Source organism: Anoplophora glabripennis, unplaced genomic scaffold (genome assembly GCF_000390285.2).
Source record: "Anoplophora glabripennis isolate ALB-LARVAE unplaced genomic scaffold, Agla_2.0 scaffold110, whole genome shotgun sequence".
Classification (NCBI taxonomy): Eukaryota; Metazoa; Arthropoda; class Insecta; order Coleoptera; family Cerambycidae; genus Anoplophora; species Anoplophora glabripennis.
The window spans coordinates 362799-381226 of NW_019416295.1; the positions used below are offsets into that span (position 1 = coordinate 362799).

Consider the following 18428-nt stretch of genomic DNA (forward strand, 5'->3'; position numbering starts at 1 on the left):
CAATCGAAGTCCTTAGAGCCACCAAATTACTCTCCCTCCGCCACGTTTAGATCCGACGGCATTGACCATACTGCCCCCTGATCACCTAACTTCCAAAACTGTGGGCAACGTCAACAATTAGACAAACCCTGTTGTCCTGTATATCAAAAAATGTTCAGCCACATTTAAACAAAAATATCTTTTGCATAGTTGGCTATGTTAGGCAACAAAAATTCCAATAGAAAATGAAAACTGAAGACATCATTCAAATGCGCCTATTGTAAAGTAACTTTTTTGTAATTTATCCAATTTTGTACCTGACCGCACCAGAGATTTTATCATTTTTCTTTCTTAGATCTAGTAACACAAAAAATTGGTTAAAACAAAATTTTACACCAAATCGATTTCTTCTGGGTATTCATATTTTCCAATTTTACACCTCTATATTATTGCATTTTTGAATACATGTGAATGGTGAGCATTCTTAAGTAAATCACCCTGTATATGTATGATGATAATATCCACAAATGTGTTATTTCAAAAATTAATATTAAAAATATAAATTAATCAGCATCAGTAATCCTAAAATTTCAATCAACCACTAACAGACCTAATTTTTTTTTCTAACAAAAAATTTTGAAAGATATCGAATTGAAAAACAGATCGTTTGCAACTTAATTTTTTTTTGACGTGTAACAACTAGTTGAATTTTTTACTTTAAAAGGTCTTTTCATTGCACCCTATAAATAAAAGCAATAGTAAAAAATTTCAATATAAAACCTATAAATAACAACATATAGTCAGTCACAGCATTTTTTCTGTCAATTTACAGGGAAAAAATTATAATTTTTTACCTGTTTGTTCAGGCAATACAAGATTTCTCCTTTACCGTTTTTTTTTCATAGTTTCAAAATTGTAATTATTTATTTTGAGACCTCCGCCAAAAAATACAATTTTAACTGCTGCGATATTACAACAAAAATTTATTCTGTGATATTATTTCCATAAATATTTTCAAATTTTGATTTCTTAAATGTTTATGCGAGAGATCAAGTGCCTGAACATTTCGATTGACAGCTACCCCTAATTTATTCGGACCTCTAGCATTTTTGATCTAATCGGTTGTTAGTTAACATTAACGGTAATCGTTATGGTACATCAAATATGCTACAAGTTGTAAAACCGCTATTTTTAAATTACAAAATGTACAGTATTTATATGATATGAATTAACAATATATCTCATTATTTGTTCCCGTTAAAATTTATTACAATTTAATAACTTGCTAGACGACGGTATTAAATAATAAAAAATTCTAATAAATAAAATAAAAACTATTCTGTATAAAAATTACAACTAAATGAATTATTTTATTTACTGCCTAGGATAAATCTTTATATTGCACATTTTTTTTAAGTAGCTTCTTAGAAAAGGAAATGCAATACAAGTTTTGTGATATTAAAAGCAGATATTGTACTAGATATTTATTCACTACAGTACCCTAAAATCTATTGTAGGCGTCAAATGTAGTGTTTCTAAACACAGAGTTTAAGAAAAATATCACCGATGGCAGTACCTTTGTAATTTTATCCAATTCCTTCGTCTGTTTAGAAACCCCAAAAAAAAAATACTGATAGAAATTTAAAATATTCGCGATATTAAGTATTAACAATAAAATCTATATCACACGTTAAATACTCGTTTAACCCTACTTCACCGTGTTTGGGATTAAAAGTTTTTCAGACACATGTAACAGAAAAATGTTTGAAGTGACAATTCACCTCAATCAAAGATAAAGTATTAAATGTCCAACAGTGTGAAATTTAACAAGTAGAACATTCTAATTGTGGAAAATTTCTTCTAGTAAATGATCTAAATGCAAAAATTTAAAGATTCATCACAGTGTATGTAGTTTTATATCAAGAATTGGAAGCAGATTTTTGTTCCCTCGACTACGAAAATGGAGTAATGCCTCTAATAATTTCCATGTTAGGAGCAACAATTTTTATGCATTTATTTTCTCAAAAGAACAAAACTGGAATTGTTTTACTTCTTTCTGTGAATAACATTATCAAAGACAGACTTCCGCATTTTCGTTCTTTGTAGAACCAAATTGAAAATGGATGAAAACCGAAACTAAAATAATTAAAACATTAATCAATTAAAATGAAAACTAAACGATGATAACACATTACGATTACTCAACTGTATGCACGCCATTTAGGATATGGTATATTTGCTTGTATCTTGTTCTCTATTTGTGAATGTTACCAATGACTTTCCTTCTCATATTCTTTATTTGCCGTTAACGTTAGTAGTGAGTTCCATTTTCGTACATTTATTTTTTCAAAAGAACAAAATTGGAATTAAAATAAAAATAATTTTGTAACATTATTTCTGAGAACATACTGCGTGATTTAATATATGCTAAACATTGAACTTTTTATTACAGACCTAACTGCAATTATTGCTTTTTTGTGAGTAATGTCACTTTCGTTCTCAAAGACATACTTTGTAGTGATTTTTGCTTTAGGAGAAACGTTTTTTGTGTATTTTCTCAAAAGAAAAAAATTTTAAATTAAAAAATAAATAAATAAAAAATAGGGACAGAAATAATTAGAATCTTACAGAAAAATTAAAACAAAAACAAAATACATTATTTATCAAAACGAAAATAGGAACAAAAAGGAAATGAATTACTTTTGAAATATACAATTCAATTCATGCTCACTGTTTAATATATGGTAAGAAATGAACATCTTACATTTAATAATTGCAACTAGTTGTTTTTTAATTTTTGTGAATAATGTTAATCGGCAACTTTCGTTCTCTTTTTTGTTCTTTGGAATAACACCATTTAGCATATGGTAAGCACTTACCTTATTACAGACCTGTAATTGCGATTATTACTTTTTTTTAATAACATTACTAGTCATTTTCGTTCTCATCGACATAACTTTTCAGTAATTTTCGTTTTGAGAGAAACATTTTTTGCGTCTTTTCTCAAAAGAACAATTTTAAATGAAAAAATTAATGAATAAAAAAAGGAGCAGAATTAAAATGTTACAGAAAAATGAAAATGGAAACAAAAGATATAATTTATGAAAACCAAAAAAATAACAAAACATGCTTTCTTTTTAGTATACGGTAAGAAATGAACATCTAACATACAATAATTGCAACTAATTCTGTTTTGTTCGTTTTTGTGAATGTTAACCAGCAACTTTCGTTCTCATTGTTATTTTTTATTAACGACCTTTAACTGCAATTATTGCTTTTTTGTGAATAATGTTACTAGTGACTTTCATTCTCAAAGACATAACTTCAGAGTGATTTTCGTTTTAAGAGAAACTTTTTTGTCTCTTCTTAAAAGAACAAAATGTTAAATTAAAAAAAATGAATAAAAAATAGGAGCAGAATCAAAATGTTAGAAAAATTAAAATAAAAACAAGATATATTTTATAAGAACGAAAAAATAACAAAACATGCTCTCTTTTCAGTATATGGTAAGAAATAAACATCTTACATACAATAATTTCAACTTCTTTCGTTTTGTTCATTTTTGTGAATATTAACCAGCAACTTTCATTCTCATTTTTGTTTTTTATTAACCTTATTAAATACTTTTAAGTGATTATTGCTTTTTTGTGAATAATGTAACTAGTGACTTTCGTTCTCAGACATAGTGATGTGACTTCTAAGTGATTTTCGTTTAAGAAAAACGTTTTTTGTCTTTTAGCCAGTGACTCGTTCTCGTTTTCGTTCTTTGGAACAACACTTAGTTATTTCTATTACCTTTACAAATCTACAGAAGATTTAGATTTAAATTGGAACAAAAAATACGAACTAAAGTAATTAGAACGTAACTCAAAAAAAAAAAAAAATTGAAAAAAAATATTTATGTACGAAAAATAAGATCTAAATATACAATGCAATGACATTTGTTTGTTTCTGCGAATGCTACCAGCAACTTTCGTTCTCACTTTGGTTCTCCTTATTTCAAGAGAAACGTGCTCTATATTATTGGTTCTTGGTGAAGATAAAAATTGAATTTATACAATTTGACAAACTTGTTTGTAATTTATTATTGCATTGAATAACACTGCAAAATATAGTCATTTCAGAGCTACCTAATGGTATGTATTGTATATGTATAATAAACGAATGTTATCGAACAAATTCATTTGCCCCAAACTCTTACAAAAACTTGACATGGCAAGAAAAAAATATTGATTTAATTACAATACATCAGTGATAGTTTTAGAGAAAATCTCGTTCAATGAATTTGTTTCCGTCTCATTCTTTACCCTTTTTTAACCAGGATGCTCTGGTAAAAAGTGTAGAATAAAATTTCTTTATATCGTATTATCAAGAAATTAAAAACTTTTATATGCACGTTTCCCAGCAACAGAAATTTAAATTTATCTAAATAAAAACGAGAAGTACTGCACTTAAAAAACTGAATAATCAACAAAAAACTTTTAATCCCAAACAGATCCTACCTAATAGGAGGGCATAACGTTACCGTTTGCAGGCACAACAGCGGGATGGCTATTAGGCGGGTGCATGGGCAAGTGCGAGGTCTGCCCGATACTACTGCTAGAATTCTGCTGTTGCTGCTGCTGCTGCTGCGCCTGGCTCACTTGCACTTGTGGTATTTGAATGCTCCCCGAGTTGTTCTGCGAGTTCTGCTGCTGCTGTTGGGGATTACCCTGCTGCTGCTGGACCTGCACCTGATTCACTTGCGGGTTGGCGAGATCGTTCACTTCCGCAGGCGTATGTTTGCGCATGTGCCTCAGCATGTTGCCCTTTTCGACAAAAGTTTTGCCACAGTCCGGGCACGCATGAGGCCTGTCCCCGCTGTGCGACCTCCTGTGAGACACTAAATGTCCCTTGCACATGAAATCTTTCTCGCAGAGGTCGCAACGGAACGGCCTCTCGGCGGCGGCGCCCTTGTTGTGGGATCTCTGATGGAAGAGGAGGTTTCCCTTCAGAGGGAACGACTTTCCGCACTCGTTGCAGGCAAAGGGGCGTTCGCCAGTATGCGAACGCATGTGATTTATCAGGTGCTCCTTGCGGGTGAAGGGCTTGGAGCAGATATTGCAACAATGAGGCGTTTCACCAGTGTGCTGCCGTAAGTGGTTGGTTAAGTGTTCTTTGCGAGTGAACGTCTTTTGGCAGAATTCGCACCTATGAGGAGATTCACCTGAAAATACAAAATGTTAACAGATTTATGATGCTTTAAGCATTGTCCAAGATAAATCTATCTTGGAAGAGATATCAAAAATGGTCAAAGATAAACAAGAAACGAAATTAGGAAAAGGTACATCGTCAACAGACCATTGAAATAAAGTAAACAATTCTCAGATATATCTTTTAAGATATTTAACCCTTTCACTGCAGGACGTGGATTTGCATTCCGTGCTGCGTGTGAGGCATTGGGCAGCCTATGCCTGTTCGTCCGCTTTTCGCAGTTGAACCATAAAGATGTTACGCGGATGTGCTGTTGCAGAATGTCAATAAAAAATTATTTGGCTGCTAACGCGTCACACTGTGCACCTAGGACTGCTCAACAATAGAAAAGAAAAGCATTTAAAAAAAAAAGAATCTGTTCTATTCAAAATATATAAAACAAAATACATTCTTGACTCATACACATCATAATTTTCTTCATTATTTTCATTTTCATCCAAGTCAGAATGTTACTATCATCGCTGTTGATTAGAATGTTATACAGGGTGTTACGTAATTCACAGGCACGGACTGTGGGATCACGTTAAGCTAGATAAGGTCATAAAAAAATGTCTCTATTATTTTTCAATCAGACCAATATTTTCCGAGATACAGATACCGCAGTTTTAAATATCCAAAAATAATACAAATTTTCGATTTTTAATCATTTGATAAAAAATAATGACAGACGAATTGTTCAAAATTTTCACCACCCACTGCTAAACATACTTCAGCACATTGTGCTACTGCTCGAATGGAGTTGCATAGCATATCTGGCGTTATTTGTTGTATTGTTGGAAATAGCAATTAAAAAATATAACAATTGATGACAATTCAGAAAGCCTTATCAACACTTTGACATTTGTTAGAGTATAGTAAAAGTGTCTGTGGACCGATGAAAGTTTGTTTACACAAGATGGTATTTTTAAAATACACCCTTTTGGGGTAATGAAAATCCACATTTAACAAGATCCAGAAATCGCCAACGTCGCTTTAGTTTAAACGTATGGTGTGGATTATTAGGTGATAGAGTGTTAAGTAAGAATAATTTATTACTAAATCATTCCAAACACTTTTTAGTTCATCCACATTATGCCATACTGTTTAAACGCCATATTTCGATTTCCTACAGCAACAACTCTTGGAATTCATGGATGACACCCCTAAATGTGCGTCAAAATATGATTTTTATGTAGATGGCGTAGGTCCCCATTTCACATTAATTGTATGTGATTACCTAAATAATACTTTCCCTGGGGTTTGCTTGGGCGGGGGGGTTCCTTTTGTTGGCCACCACATGCTCCAGACCTAACGACATATGTTTTTTCTTTTGGGGATGCCTAAAAACCTTGGTGTACAGAATTCCAGTAACAAACTTCAATGAATTGCAGAACCGCCTATTTTAATCAATACAGCAAATAACACCAGAGATGATAAGCAACTCCATTCGAGCAGTAGCAGAACGTGCTGAAGCACGTTTATCAGCAAGACAGTGGAAATTTTTAAATTTATATATATTTTTTTATTATATTTGGATATTTGATACTGCTATATCTCGAAAAATATTGATTGAAAAATCACTTTTTTATCACCTTATTTAGCTTAATATGATCCCACAGTCTGTGTCCGCGAATTCCGTAACACCCTGTATAATGCAGTCACCTAATAAATCGTCAAAAAAAATAACACAACAAAATGAACGTGTAAATAAAAATAAACAACTGCATAAAAAGGGCACGCATTCCAACGTGTTTGTACGAGACAAACTATAGAGTGGGGACTGCAAAGGCTTACACAAAGTTAATGTATCGTCCACGTAATCGTCCACTTGCCGCGGTCTAGTACCTGAAACCAGCGGGTGAAAAAATACGTCTGTCACATCAAAAAACCACAAATAAATTACAGGATCTTACGGATTAAAGATAACCGAACTTTTTCATTTACTTTTTTTTTATCAAAAGCAAAAAGAGTGAGATATTACATCTATGAGCAAAAGTTGTCTCGCCACTAGACGAGATAATTTTTGACTGACTAGTAAACAGCTACGATAATTCTTCAGCAGAACTACCAAACACATACAGATTTTTGAACTTAGTCTCATTATAAAGTGACTGGGTGAGACGTAATAATAACGAAGTGCAGCGACGTATTTTCATAAGGGCGTAGGGAGCGATTGCCCAGAGCGGACTGTTCCAGAGGGGTCAATGCCTAAGAATTCAGTATGACTTAACTGACAAAGAGCGACCTACTACTCGACAGATGCTATAATTAAATTCTGATCACGGCATTAGTTCACACAGTTCTTTCCCATAACAAAAGTTAAAAATTATTTTGTCTAGGGATGATACAGTTCTTACTTTCGAAGTACCTGGAAAATAACAAGTCCCTATCTGCAAGGTCATACTGATAAACTTAGCCTCAACTTGTATATCACCGTATTAAATATCCTTATCTTGGACTTTGGAACAGTTTTTGTGTTCATGCATGTTGCAACGCAAGTTAAAAATAAATGAATAAAATAATTTACAAAATGCAAACCTGTATGTATTCGGACGTGGTTGGTCAGATGTTCTTTTCTAGTGAACGATTTCGAACAGAAATGACATCTGTGGGGCGATTCCCCAGTGTGCTGCCTCACGTGATTGTTTAAATGTTCTTTTCTAGTGAAGGATTTAGTGCAGAAGGTACACTTATGCGGCGACTCCCCTGTATGTTGTCGGACGTGATTAACTAAATGGTCCTTCCTCGTGAACGCTTTAGGACAGAAATTGCACCTAAACGGAGTTTCGCCTAAAAAACATAATAAACACATAATTTTAAAACGAATTCTTTTTTTTCGTTATTCCAAAAAATGTAATAAACTCTAAATTACCCGTATGTTGCCTAACGTGATTAATTAAATGCTCCTTCCTAGTAAAGGATTTTGCACAGAATCCACACCGGTGAGGTGATTCCCCTGTATGTTGCCTAACGTGGTTTAATAAATGTTCCTTCCTAGTAAAAGTCTTTGAACAGAAATCACAGCGATGAGGTGTCTCTCCCGTATGCCACATGATGTGATTCGTAAAGTGTTCCTTTCTGGTAAACGATTTCCCACAGATCTCACACCTAAGAAAGATTCAGCATAAGCAAGTGGCCAACGTGTTTACAAGTATTTTACAGGTGTAATTACATTTTGTTCTGAGTAAAGGCAGCTGCCTTTAATCAAAACGAAAGTAACTGCATTGTTGCCATCACTTCAAATATAATAACATAACCTAAACGAATATAAATAACAGCATGGTGACAATTATTTACCACTTTAAAATAAATAAAATAAACTTCGACAATGACTTTAAACCAATTTAATATTTTTCAATTTCAAGTTAAATGTGCTTTCACTGAAATGGCGAGAAGTTGAACCTCAGTCAACTACTCGTTACTATTCCCAGGTTCCTTTTCATTCCCGCTCCCAGAAATATTTTTGAGAACAAATGAATTAATTAAAATAAAAGTAAATATCATTTCCTTAATAAATTATAATTTTAATTAAATACAACATTAATATTTATTTATATATTTTTTTTCTCTAAAAATCACTCGCTTTGACAGTTTCAATATGACAACTGTCGGCTGTAAAAAATTGTTTTCAATGTCAAATTTAGAATCCCCACTCCAAATAACTTTCGGAAATGACTTTCTCGAAAAACAAATTTATTGTCATTTTGATAGCATCAATAAGACAGCTGTCAACTGTCAAGAGGTATTTCTGATATCAGATTCGGAATCGGTGATTTACCAGCAACATTACCAAGATCTCAAGTCGCTTCGTCAATATGACACCGTCTTGGCAGCTGTCAACTGTCAAATTGTTAAAAAACATAAGGACCCTTGGCAGACCCTTTCGGTAAAATTTTAAGCATTTCCGTTAAGTTTAGACATTAAAAAGTAAATTTTAAAAGTTCCTAAATTGGTGCTGTTAAACTAGATTTTTTTGTATAAATTGAAATCTGAAGAGATAAAATATGGCTTCGATGGATTTATTCACCTAGTACTTGTTGAAATTGACGAGAATAATAGACAAATGTAAGTTTACTTTGAAAAATTCATATAATTATCAAAATGAGGTCAGATAATCCGATTTTCTATTTCCTTCCAGAAGAGAAAACAAACTATATCAGAGGCAACTTTGTGACAATAATGATCCATTCCAGTTGCCAGACGTAACATTTTTAAAGTTGTTTCGTCTTAATAAACATTCTTGTCAGCAACTAATCAATAGCTTAACTGTACACTTAAAACAGCCTATAAGAGCAACCAGAATTCCTCCACACGGTCAAGTTTTAATAGTTTGAATTTTTTTGAACAAGGAAGTTATCAGCTCTCAGTTGGTCACGGATACAATTTTTCAGTGAGCCAACCCGCAGTAAAGTTATCTGTCAACGTTAATGAAAGAGAAGAAATAATGAATGGGTTCAGACAGGAACAATAAAAAGTTAAGTTAAATATCAATACTTTGTCGACTTCTTCTTTGTGAAATGGTTTGAGCGCGTTTGAACTACAATTTCGGAATAACTACGAGCACTTTAACGGACACGCTAAAATTTTAACTGTTAACTATGTAGTTCGCTAAAAAGAATTTTACAGAATAGAGGAAAACGTTAAAATCCAGAATTTTAACCATCCGTCAAATTTAACCCAGGCGCTTACACAATAGACCCTATTGATTCTAATTCCAAATTTTTTATTAATTGCATTAGTAGTTTTCGTTCTTTTTAGTGGTTTATATAAAAAATAAAAATAGGGCCCGACATGTAAATAAATAAATAACTTATACAACTTTGGCACTGACAACACTAAATTGTTCAGCAGCTTTAATACTCTGAAGCACTAAACCAAAAAAGGTATATTTCCAGTTTTACCCTAAAAAAGTTTTGGGAATCTGCTGTCACAGCCACAGCCTATGATACAAAAATACACTCACCTAAAAGGCGTATCGTTTGTGTGGCTCCTCATATGGTTAGATAGATGCTCCTTCCTTGTATACTTCTTACCGCATATGGTGCAGTGGTGAGGTGTCTCCCCCGTATGCCACATCACATGGTTCATAAAATGTTCCTTCCTCGTGAAAGACTTCTTACAGATCTCGCACCGATGAGGAGTTTCCCCGGTATGTTTCCTCACATGGTTCACCATGTGCTCCTTCCTCGTAAAAGTCTTAGCGCAATACTGACACCTGTATGGAGTTTCTCCCGTATGACACCTCGTGTGGTTGTCTAAATGTTCCTTCCTAACGAAACTTTTCCCGCAAATGGTACAACCGTAAGGCTTATCAGTCGAATGTCTTTTCATATGGCGTTCTAAGGATGCGGCATTGGCGAACACGTGGAAGCAAACGGCGCACGTAAACATACTACCGCCTAGGTGGCACTTCCCGTGCCTACTAAGTTCCTGGGCGTTTGTGAAAGCTTTACCGCAGACCTGGCAAGTGAACGGTTTCCTCTCGGTATGGTAACGTCTATGCACAATGAGTTGGTAGCGGAACTGAAACATTTTCCCGCAAAGATCACAAACGTGGGAGCCGACGGTGGGGGTATTTTCACTGAGGTTACTCGTAGAAGGTTCTTGTTCGTCTTTAGTTATTATAGCGAGGCCACTTGTATTTTGTAAGGAATTTATGTTGTTCGAATTGTTTTGCACCATATTTTGGTTGCTGTTGGACACCTCCCCTTAAAAAGGAAAATTTTCAGGTTACATCTCTCAACGCTAAAATGAAAATTGAAGACGATGTTTTAAAATAATGGACTGATAATGACTGCTAAATACTAATTGTAACTAAAATGCTCGGCAGATTTTACATAACAAATTAAGGAAATATGTGTCTAGAAGCGTTCCGTTTTCAAGATAAGGCTTTATAAAAAATAATTTTTTAAATTATAAATGGTACAAGTTTAAATTTTTAGTTGTCCACAACAGCAAGTATATGCCTTACTTTTTTTTAAAATACAGGGATGTAATTTTGGGAGTGAATGTAGTAGTTTTCACATGAATTTTTTTTATATTTCAGACTATTCAAACATGTGTTCTTGATATGCTTTCTTGGAGATAAATGGAAAAATCATACTATATATGGGCAATTTTACTGCTATCAAGGCATCAGGTACCTTTTTAAATAATCCAGATATATCAAACATCAATAAAAAAAATTGGTAAAATTTTCCAATGATCATTTTACAATTTTTTTTGTCAGTATCTAACAAAGCACGACAATTTAAAAAATTATAGTGAAATCAAAAAATTTTCACCAAATGGGAAAAAATGTTATTCTTTACACTTTAATTTTTTATTTTTTGTCTAATAATCTATGCTTGTTTTTTGTGCAGTTCTTTTAGGTTCTTCCATTATTATTTAGTTTGAGAGTACCCATTTTCAATATTATACTCGTACATCATATACATGATTTTTCGAAAAACAATTAATAATTTAACTGAAAAAAGTGTAATCTATGAGCAACTTTTATTAAGCAACTGATGCTTTAAATGCTTCCGTTTTCGAGAAAATTAATTAAGAAAATTAACCTTAAATGTAAGCCGATTCTGTGCATCTTGTGCACATGCGTTGTGTGCTGCAGTTTTACTTAACTGACATATTAAACTAACAGTACCTTGTGGCGTTACTATGGGAATTATTATTATACCCCTATCATGTGCAAAGGAATTCAGGGAATAAATAATAACAATGATTTTCAGCTCCGTGTGGAATTTTGCCAGTGGTTTCTACATCAAATAGCACAAGATCCGGATTTTACAAGCAAGGTGCTTTTTACAGATGAATGTTGTTTTACTGGAGACGGCACACTAGATTTTCACAACATTAACTATTGGTGTGACGCAAATCCTCGTGTTGTACAGAGATCTCGGTTCTAGCAACGGTTTTCAGTGAATGTGTGGTGTGGCGTTTTTGGCAACATAATTTTGACCTTCGTTTGAACAACTTTGAACAATATTTGTACAGCATATCGTCTATTGACAAGTAATTAGTTTATTCGCTTAATTTTTGAGTTACTTTTAAACAAGACTCAAATAATTTTCAATATTTTTGAACACAAAATTTAAACCATCAAAACCCCCATCGGCGCTTTTGCACTGAATTAAATTTATTTAACAATAGTCAACACATGTTATTCGCATGCAAATAGATACTGTACAATCAAAATACCACAGTAGCGTATTAAGCGATCCAGTGACAGTATCTTGTAAATAAAAATTGCATGAAAGCTAGAGAAATTCCGTTAGTTCAGGCTTTATGAAATTCCTAATATGTATTTCATGTTATCCAAATCGATATGTACTCCCTGAATAATAAATACTTTAAGAAATTTGTTACTTTAAGGAATAAATGAATAAAAAATATATATTTACATGGTTTTGACAACCTATAACATAGTCGGAGGATCTTTTAAATTTATGTAATTTTATTCTGCTTCTAAGTTAGTTAATAAATTGCATTTAAAAAATAAATGCAAAACATCTGACAATGTATAAAAAATAAAAAATTAAAAAAAATATGCAATAGAACAAATTATTTCTATTTTGAACTATCCTCATTATCTCGCTAGATTTATAAAAAAAAAAAACACTGAAATAAACACTAAAGAAAAACGGTAACAAAACAGTTATATCTTAATACTATTTACAGTAATTGAGATGTGCTTTCAAAACGTTTAAATAATAAAAAAGATACTATATATTTTTTTAATAAATTATGCTCATTAATTACTTATTCATACCTTCCATAGAAGTTGTTCGATATTAGATTATATCGCTAGGTAGCCCTTCATTATATTAAAAAATTTTGAATTACTCTTATATGATACTTAAAGAATTATTGAAAATTAGGCAAAATACACTTACCTTGCCCACCCTGTAGTTTCCCGAAGATCTCGTGATACGCCAACAACTGATTTAGATCATCCACGTTAACCTTATACATATTTTGCACCATCTCCACCCCCAGAGTTTTCACTAATTCCTGTTCCTGCATGTTGGTTTGTATTTTTACTATACTACCATCAGCCGTCCTGACATCCATTAAATTCCCCTTAAGATCCTGTAGTCCAAACTGAGCACCCGTGAGAAGCTTACAATTCTGAAGCGATTTCTCATCTTTAACGATCTGGATTGAATCGGACAGCGGATCCGAATCGTTATTGGACTGGTTCTGGCCGTTCTCAACAGGATTCTCCAGGCGCACCTATCCCAAATACAAACTTTATAAAACAAGAAACAGTCCCACATTAGTTGATTAACGTAACTCGCAAAAAACTTTTAGTTTATCAGGGACTGAAAGCAGCCGCGAGCTAACAAAATATGAAGTACGTTGAGATCATTCTTCACTAACACTACAGTTTATAAGAAAATAACTGTACAGAACAAGGTTAAGAACAAATGTTTCTTATAAAATCAAATTGAGAACAGAAACAGAGGTATCTCTCTGCGAGAACAACTACTCTGCACACTAATGCCCCAGTCTGCATTTAACTATAGGCTAGGATCATTTGTCAGCAGCAGAAGTGGCCAGAGAGTGAGTGGTTCAAAAGAAAGTTGACTTTTGCCTGGGAATCAAATGAATCAAACCCGAAATACGAGAATGGGAGTCCATTCTCGTATTTCTCTTACTCTCTCATAGCCTTGTTTCTCGACTTACTCGAAATTAAGCAATGTTTTGCGATTATTAAATCAGTTTACACGCAAAGACTGTCATGATAATAATTATGTATCAGCTTTTCATAAAACATTATTAATTTATAGAATCATTTTGCCTTGTCCATGATTTTAGATTTACAATTAGATGAAAACTGCTATCGGTTCTCCAAAATTCACTGATTCAGAGTCGTAGTTGACAATTTGAGTCTTGTAGTAGCCAATCCGCCTATTGTATTTAAGGCAAATTATAAAATTGCAGCTACAGATCATGCAGTTGGAAGTTTACTAAAGTAATTTATATGATTTGAATCTCAATTATGAATTATATCGTCTACGACTAGTTAAGCAGGACCGTCAGACATATAACATGACATGAGTGATAATTGAACAAATTGTTCATTTGAACTACTACCCAAAAATAATAACTGGATTACTTTTGAACTCCCGTCTTTATAAATTGCAACTACTATTCGCAATTCCCAAAATGAATTGTAGTTAAATGATAAAAAGAGTTTGTTTATCAGATTGTGTAGGTCGTTTAAAAAATAAGACAGTCAGTCTCATATGTGCACAGTGCGTGTCGTTCATACGAATAAATATAGAATTGTGTAAATTATGTGTGTGTGAAGAAGTCACCTATTTAGATTTTTATATTATTTCAAATGATTATATTAGATCCATGTTAGAACTTAAGAAATATCGTTCGAAGTAATGAATTATAAGAATCGATACATCAAAAGTAATCAAGTTGCCCACCTCTAATGGACCAGTTTTGGAACTTGTTATTAATTAGTTCCCACACGCATGAAATAAGTGAGATAACCAATGAATGATTCAGCTATTTTCATGGATAAGATATAACAAAGTGGTACATCTACAATGCATAGGCCTTCTATACAGCTAAACTGGCAGAAAGTGACCTGCTATTTCACACGTACTATGAAAGCAAGACCAATAGGAATATTCTTGTCCAGAATAATGTCAATAATAAATCATTTTTCTATGTGTTCTGTCTCAGACAACAAGAATGAAGCAGCTAAGCAACTAAGAAGGAATTCGACTTCTGTAATTGTCACCAAATAAATTCAGGTTTTAAGATATAAGAATCATAATGAAATTTTGCTGTATATTTTGTTCTCAACAAGGACAGATCTTTTTATTGAAAAACTCTTGTAACAAAAGCCAGATGCGTGTAATTTATGGGGCGGTTTTCAGAAAGATTGGGGCTCAATAGTTCTTTTAGGCCTTCTAAGAAACAACCACTGTGAGACAAGAGTCAAGTAGTATAGGTGCCATGTATATATGTATTTAGAGGGTGGTCTTAAAATCTTTTGTCGCGGGTAACTAATAAATTTACAAAAGGGTAATTAGAACAAGACCATGAAATCCCAAAACACTTTCAGCAAAATAACTTCTAGTAAACGTATTGCCATGTGACGGTCTTCTGTTACGACCAGGAGGCACCAGCCTTGTCTAGGACGGAAGAAAGAAACCCATATTCGTAATAACGCGCAAAACATGAGAAAGGCGTAGATATTCCAAATTAGAATTAAAATGAAGTTGTTAAATTGATAAGTGGAAAAGAAAGACATACGAAAAGCTGGTTTTTCCGACGTGTTCCTTTCCCAGCTATAAAACAATAAAATTATAAGATTGAACAGTCCGTCTCGTATTGCTTGCGGTACGAGGTCACTAGAGGAAGTTGTACGATTACTTGTAAGTTCAATAAGTCACATAATTATTCAATCAAATGTAAGTCCAGTCAATTAGATAACTATTAACATGATATAATTAAGCCATTTCAACTCCTGATATTCAGGGATCCCGCCAATAAGATAAGATTCTATATCCAAGAAATGGGTGTGTCGAAGCGAGTAGAGATCTTTGAAAAAGCAGTTTCTCCATTTATTTAAGAAAACTGTCCAGTGTGGAATCCAAATTCCACACTGGACAGTTTTCGTAATTTTATAGTCTCGGGTTAATTTAATAACGGATAGTCTTTCCAAATTTTGCTATGAATTCGCGTTGGGTTCCCTGAATCTCGGGTTGCATTGTCGCGTAAATTAATCAATGTTTGTACGAATCCGCTGTGTCTTTGTTATTTTGTTTGTGTTTTTTATTGTTATTAAAAACCCTTCCTGGGTGTTTTGGTGTTTTCTTGTTCTTCCAACTTAAGTGTCACCCTATACAACCAACCCCTGGATTACATTCTACGTAAGCAATGGACGGTAAGTGCCTGAAATTCATTCTCTGAACGAACATTTCTAAGTTCTCACGTATTAATTAAAGTGTAGATGATAATTATAAACTCCCTTTCGAGAAGCTCATAGTAAACTCTTTTGAAATCTAATATCGTTATGATACTGGTCATAATGGTAGAGAGATAAATAAAGAAATAACCCTTAGGTTACACTCTTTTCTCAACACATTCGTTCTTTAAATTGTTCAATTCGTCACCATGTTCTTAGGAAAGAATGTAAAAAGAACAGGCTTTTGGTTTTCGTCAACAAAGTTCTCGGTCCCTGTAATTAACGTGACTATAAATAAAAACTTACCACATTGTCCAAGACCTGCTGAACCTGCAAGTGCTGCAGCTGTTGAACAGTCAATGCCTGCTGATTGAGTTGGTTTTCGTTCAGTTGTAGCTGGGCGGCCTGCAATTGTGCTGCAATTAGATCTTTTTGGTCTTTATTATCTTCGATAACTGATACCATATTGTCTTGTACTTGAACTTGTACCATGCTTTGCTGCCCGCCGTGCTGTTGCTGGTTTTGTTGTGAATGGGACATCTGAATAAACATGGATAATGTATAACTCGAGTAAATTCGTGTCATTAACAATTCTCTAACTTAAAACAAACTGCATTACCCTCATTTCTCTGGACATTTGGTTTTGATTCTGCGACGAGATGTTCTCGTTCTGGTGCTGGTGGTTGGCTAAGTTCTGCGAGTTATCTAAGTGTATGGCACCCGCTGCTATACCTAGATTTCCTTGGGAGGTCGATATACTAACTGGTATTTGAGGATGTTGCTGTAGGAGCAGAGGATCTGTCGGGAGAAGTCCTGCGTGTTGGCTAAGCATGGCATCCTAGAAAATTAATGCCACAATTTCTTTTTTATACAGGATAGTAAGATTTTATTTTAAATAACTTTAAGAATAAATTATTTAAAAAATTTATTCATAAGTACTGAGATTCTATTTTTCCATAGAGATATCGATATCTTAGGAGATACCAGATCGAAGTAGGGCGCAATGGCAAAGAAAAATTTGACCTTTCTTTTTTTTTCAGTTATCAACAAAAAGCTCCAGATTTTCATTTTGGTTTGCACATTTTGAAAGATATGCACTTTTTATCTCAAACATTTACTATAACATTTTTTGTACGGACACTTAAAATTTTGTATTTGTATTACGCATTGCATATATCAGAACATCCCATTTCTGAATTCACCTAATTTTTCTGACTTGGATAACGTATGTACAATATAATATGCTTTTTCATTTTTGCTGAAATATCAAATTCACTTTTTAGAAATAGAATATCCAATTATTATTCAAATTTGAAATTTGACAGCAACAAAAACTTCAAATAAATTAATACCATCGGATATACAGGGTGTCCCTGAAAAGAATGGACAATGCTTGACCGCAGGTTCCTTGGATGAAAATAAGACTATTTAGCCTAACTTACCTATATATAAAAGTGCACACCTACTGAGATATAGCCTTCTAAATATAGAATAGATAACCCATTTTTTTCAAATAATTTGAAAACTATTTTTCTTAGAAACTTCAAATTTGGTACACTGATTTTTTTATATAAGGGCAAGGTAAATATAGAATTTGGAGAAAATACATATACAGGATGTTCTATTTCTAATGCCTTTGCGCCACTGGCTATCCCGTAACTTTTTTGTATGTATGCCAATGACGACAGAATTTATATTTTTAAAAGTAAGCACTATTTTAGAATTTTTTTTTTTGCTCTTATCAAATTTCTATATTGTTTATGGATTTCGAGTAAAATTAGCATTTTTTATATATTATTAAATAGAGGCAAAAAGTCCGATTTATAAAAAATAATTTGCAGCCTCAAAGCAGGGAATAATAATGAAAAAACGTCACATTAAAAAAAAATAACTACACATTTTTGGTATTAGTATTATCAATCAATAAAATAAAAACTAACACTAATATTTTAAATAAACAATATCAACTAATAATGTAAGAAAGTCAACATTAACAAACTGACATTTGTAATCGCATTAAAATAATATTACAGTAAATGCTCAAAGTTACTTTCTTGTTCTTAAACACCAGTGTTAGTTCTTTGAAAATTAGAAATTATCCAATAATTGTGCATTACCTCTCATAACATTAATTTCATGTCGTATTCTTTCCCATATTCGTTTTCTGTAAGTATTTACTGAAAAGTTATTTTAAACTGTGGTCCTCAACGCTCCCCAAATGAAATAATTACATGGGTTTAGGTCCGGGGATCGAGGTGGCCATTTTAAAGGGGCATTATTTCCT

At 33.1% G+C, this 18428-nt stretch overlaps 1 protein-coding gene across 5 annotated transcripts in view; it reads right to left on the reverse strand.

Moving 5' to 3' along the window:
• Positions 1 to 3390: 3390 nt before the first annotated feature.
• The window catches only part of LOC108903703 (zinc finger protein 665), a 21703-nt gene continuing 6665 nt past the window's right edge, over positions 3391 to 18428 (reverse strand). For 3 of the 5 annotated variants that reach the window (XM_018705968.2, XM_018705970.2, XM_018705971.2), the window contains 7 exons: positions 16764 to 16982; positions 16451 to 16684; positions 13104 to 13443; positions 10175 to 10919; positions 8084 to 8319; positions 7750 to 8001; positions 3391 to 5185 (listed from right to left, as the gene is read on the reverse strand). In XM_018705968.2, coding sequence (XP_018561484.1) covers positions 4482 to 5185; positions 7750 to 8001; positions 8084 to 8319; positions 10175 to 10919; positions 13104 to 13443; positions 16451 to 16684; positions 16764 to 16982 — 2730 coding nt within the window. In that variant the 3' untranslated portion in view covers positions 3391 to 4481. Of the gene's footprint in view, positions 5186 to 7749; positions 8002 to 8083; positions 8320 to 10174; positions 10920 to 13103; positions 13444 to 16450; positions 16685 to 16744; positions 16983 to 18428 lie in introns of those variants that run through there. The other 2 variants (XM_018705969.2, XM_018705972.2) reach the window with 2 other exon arrangements.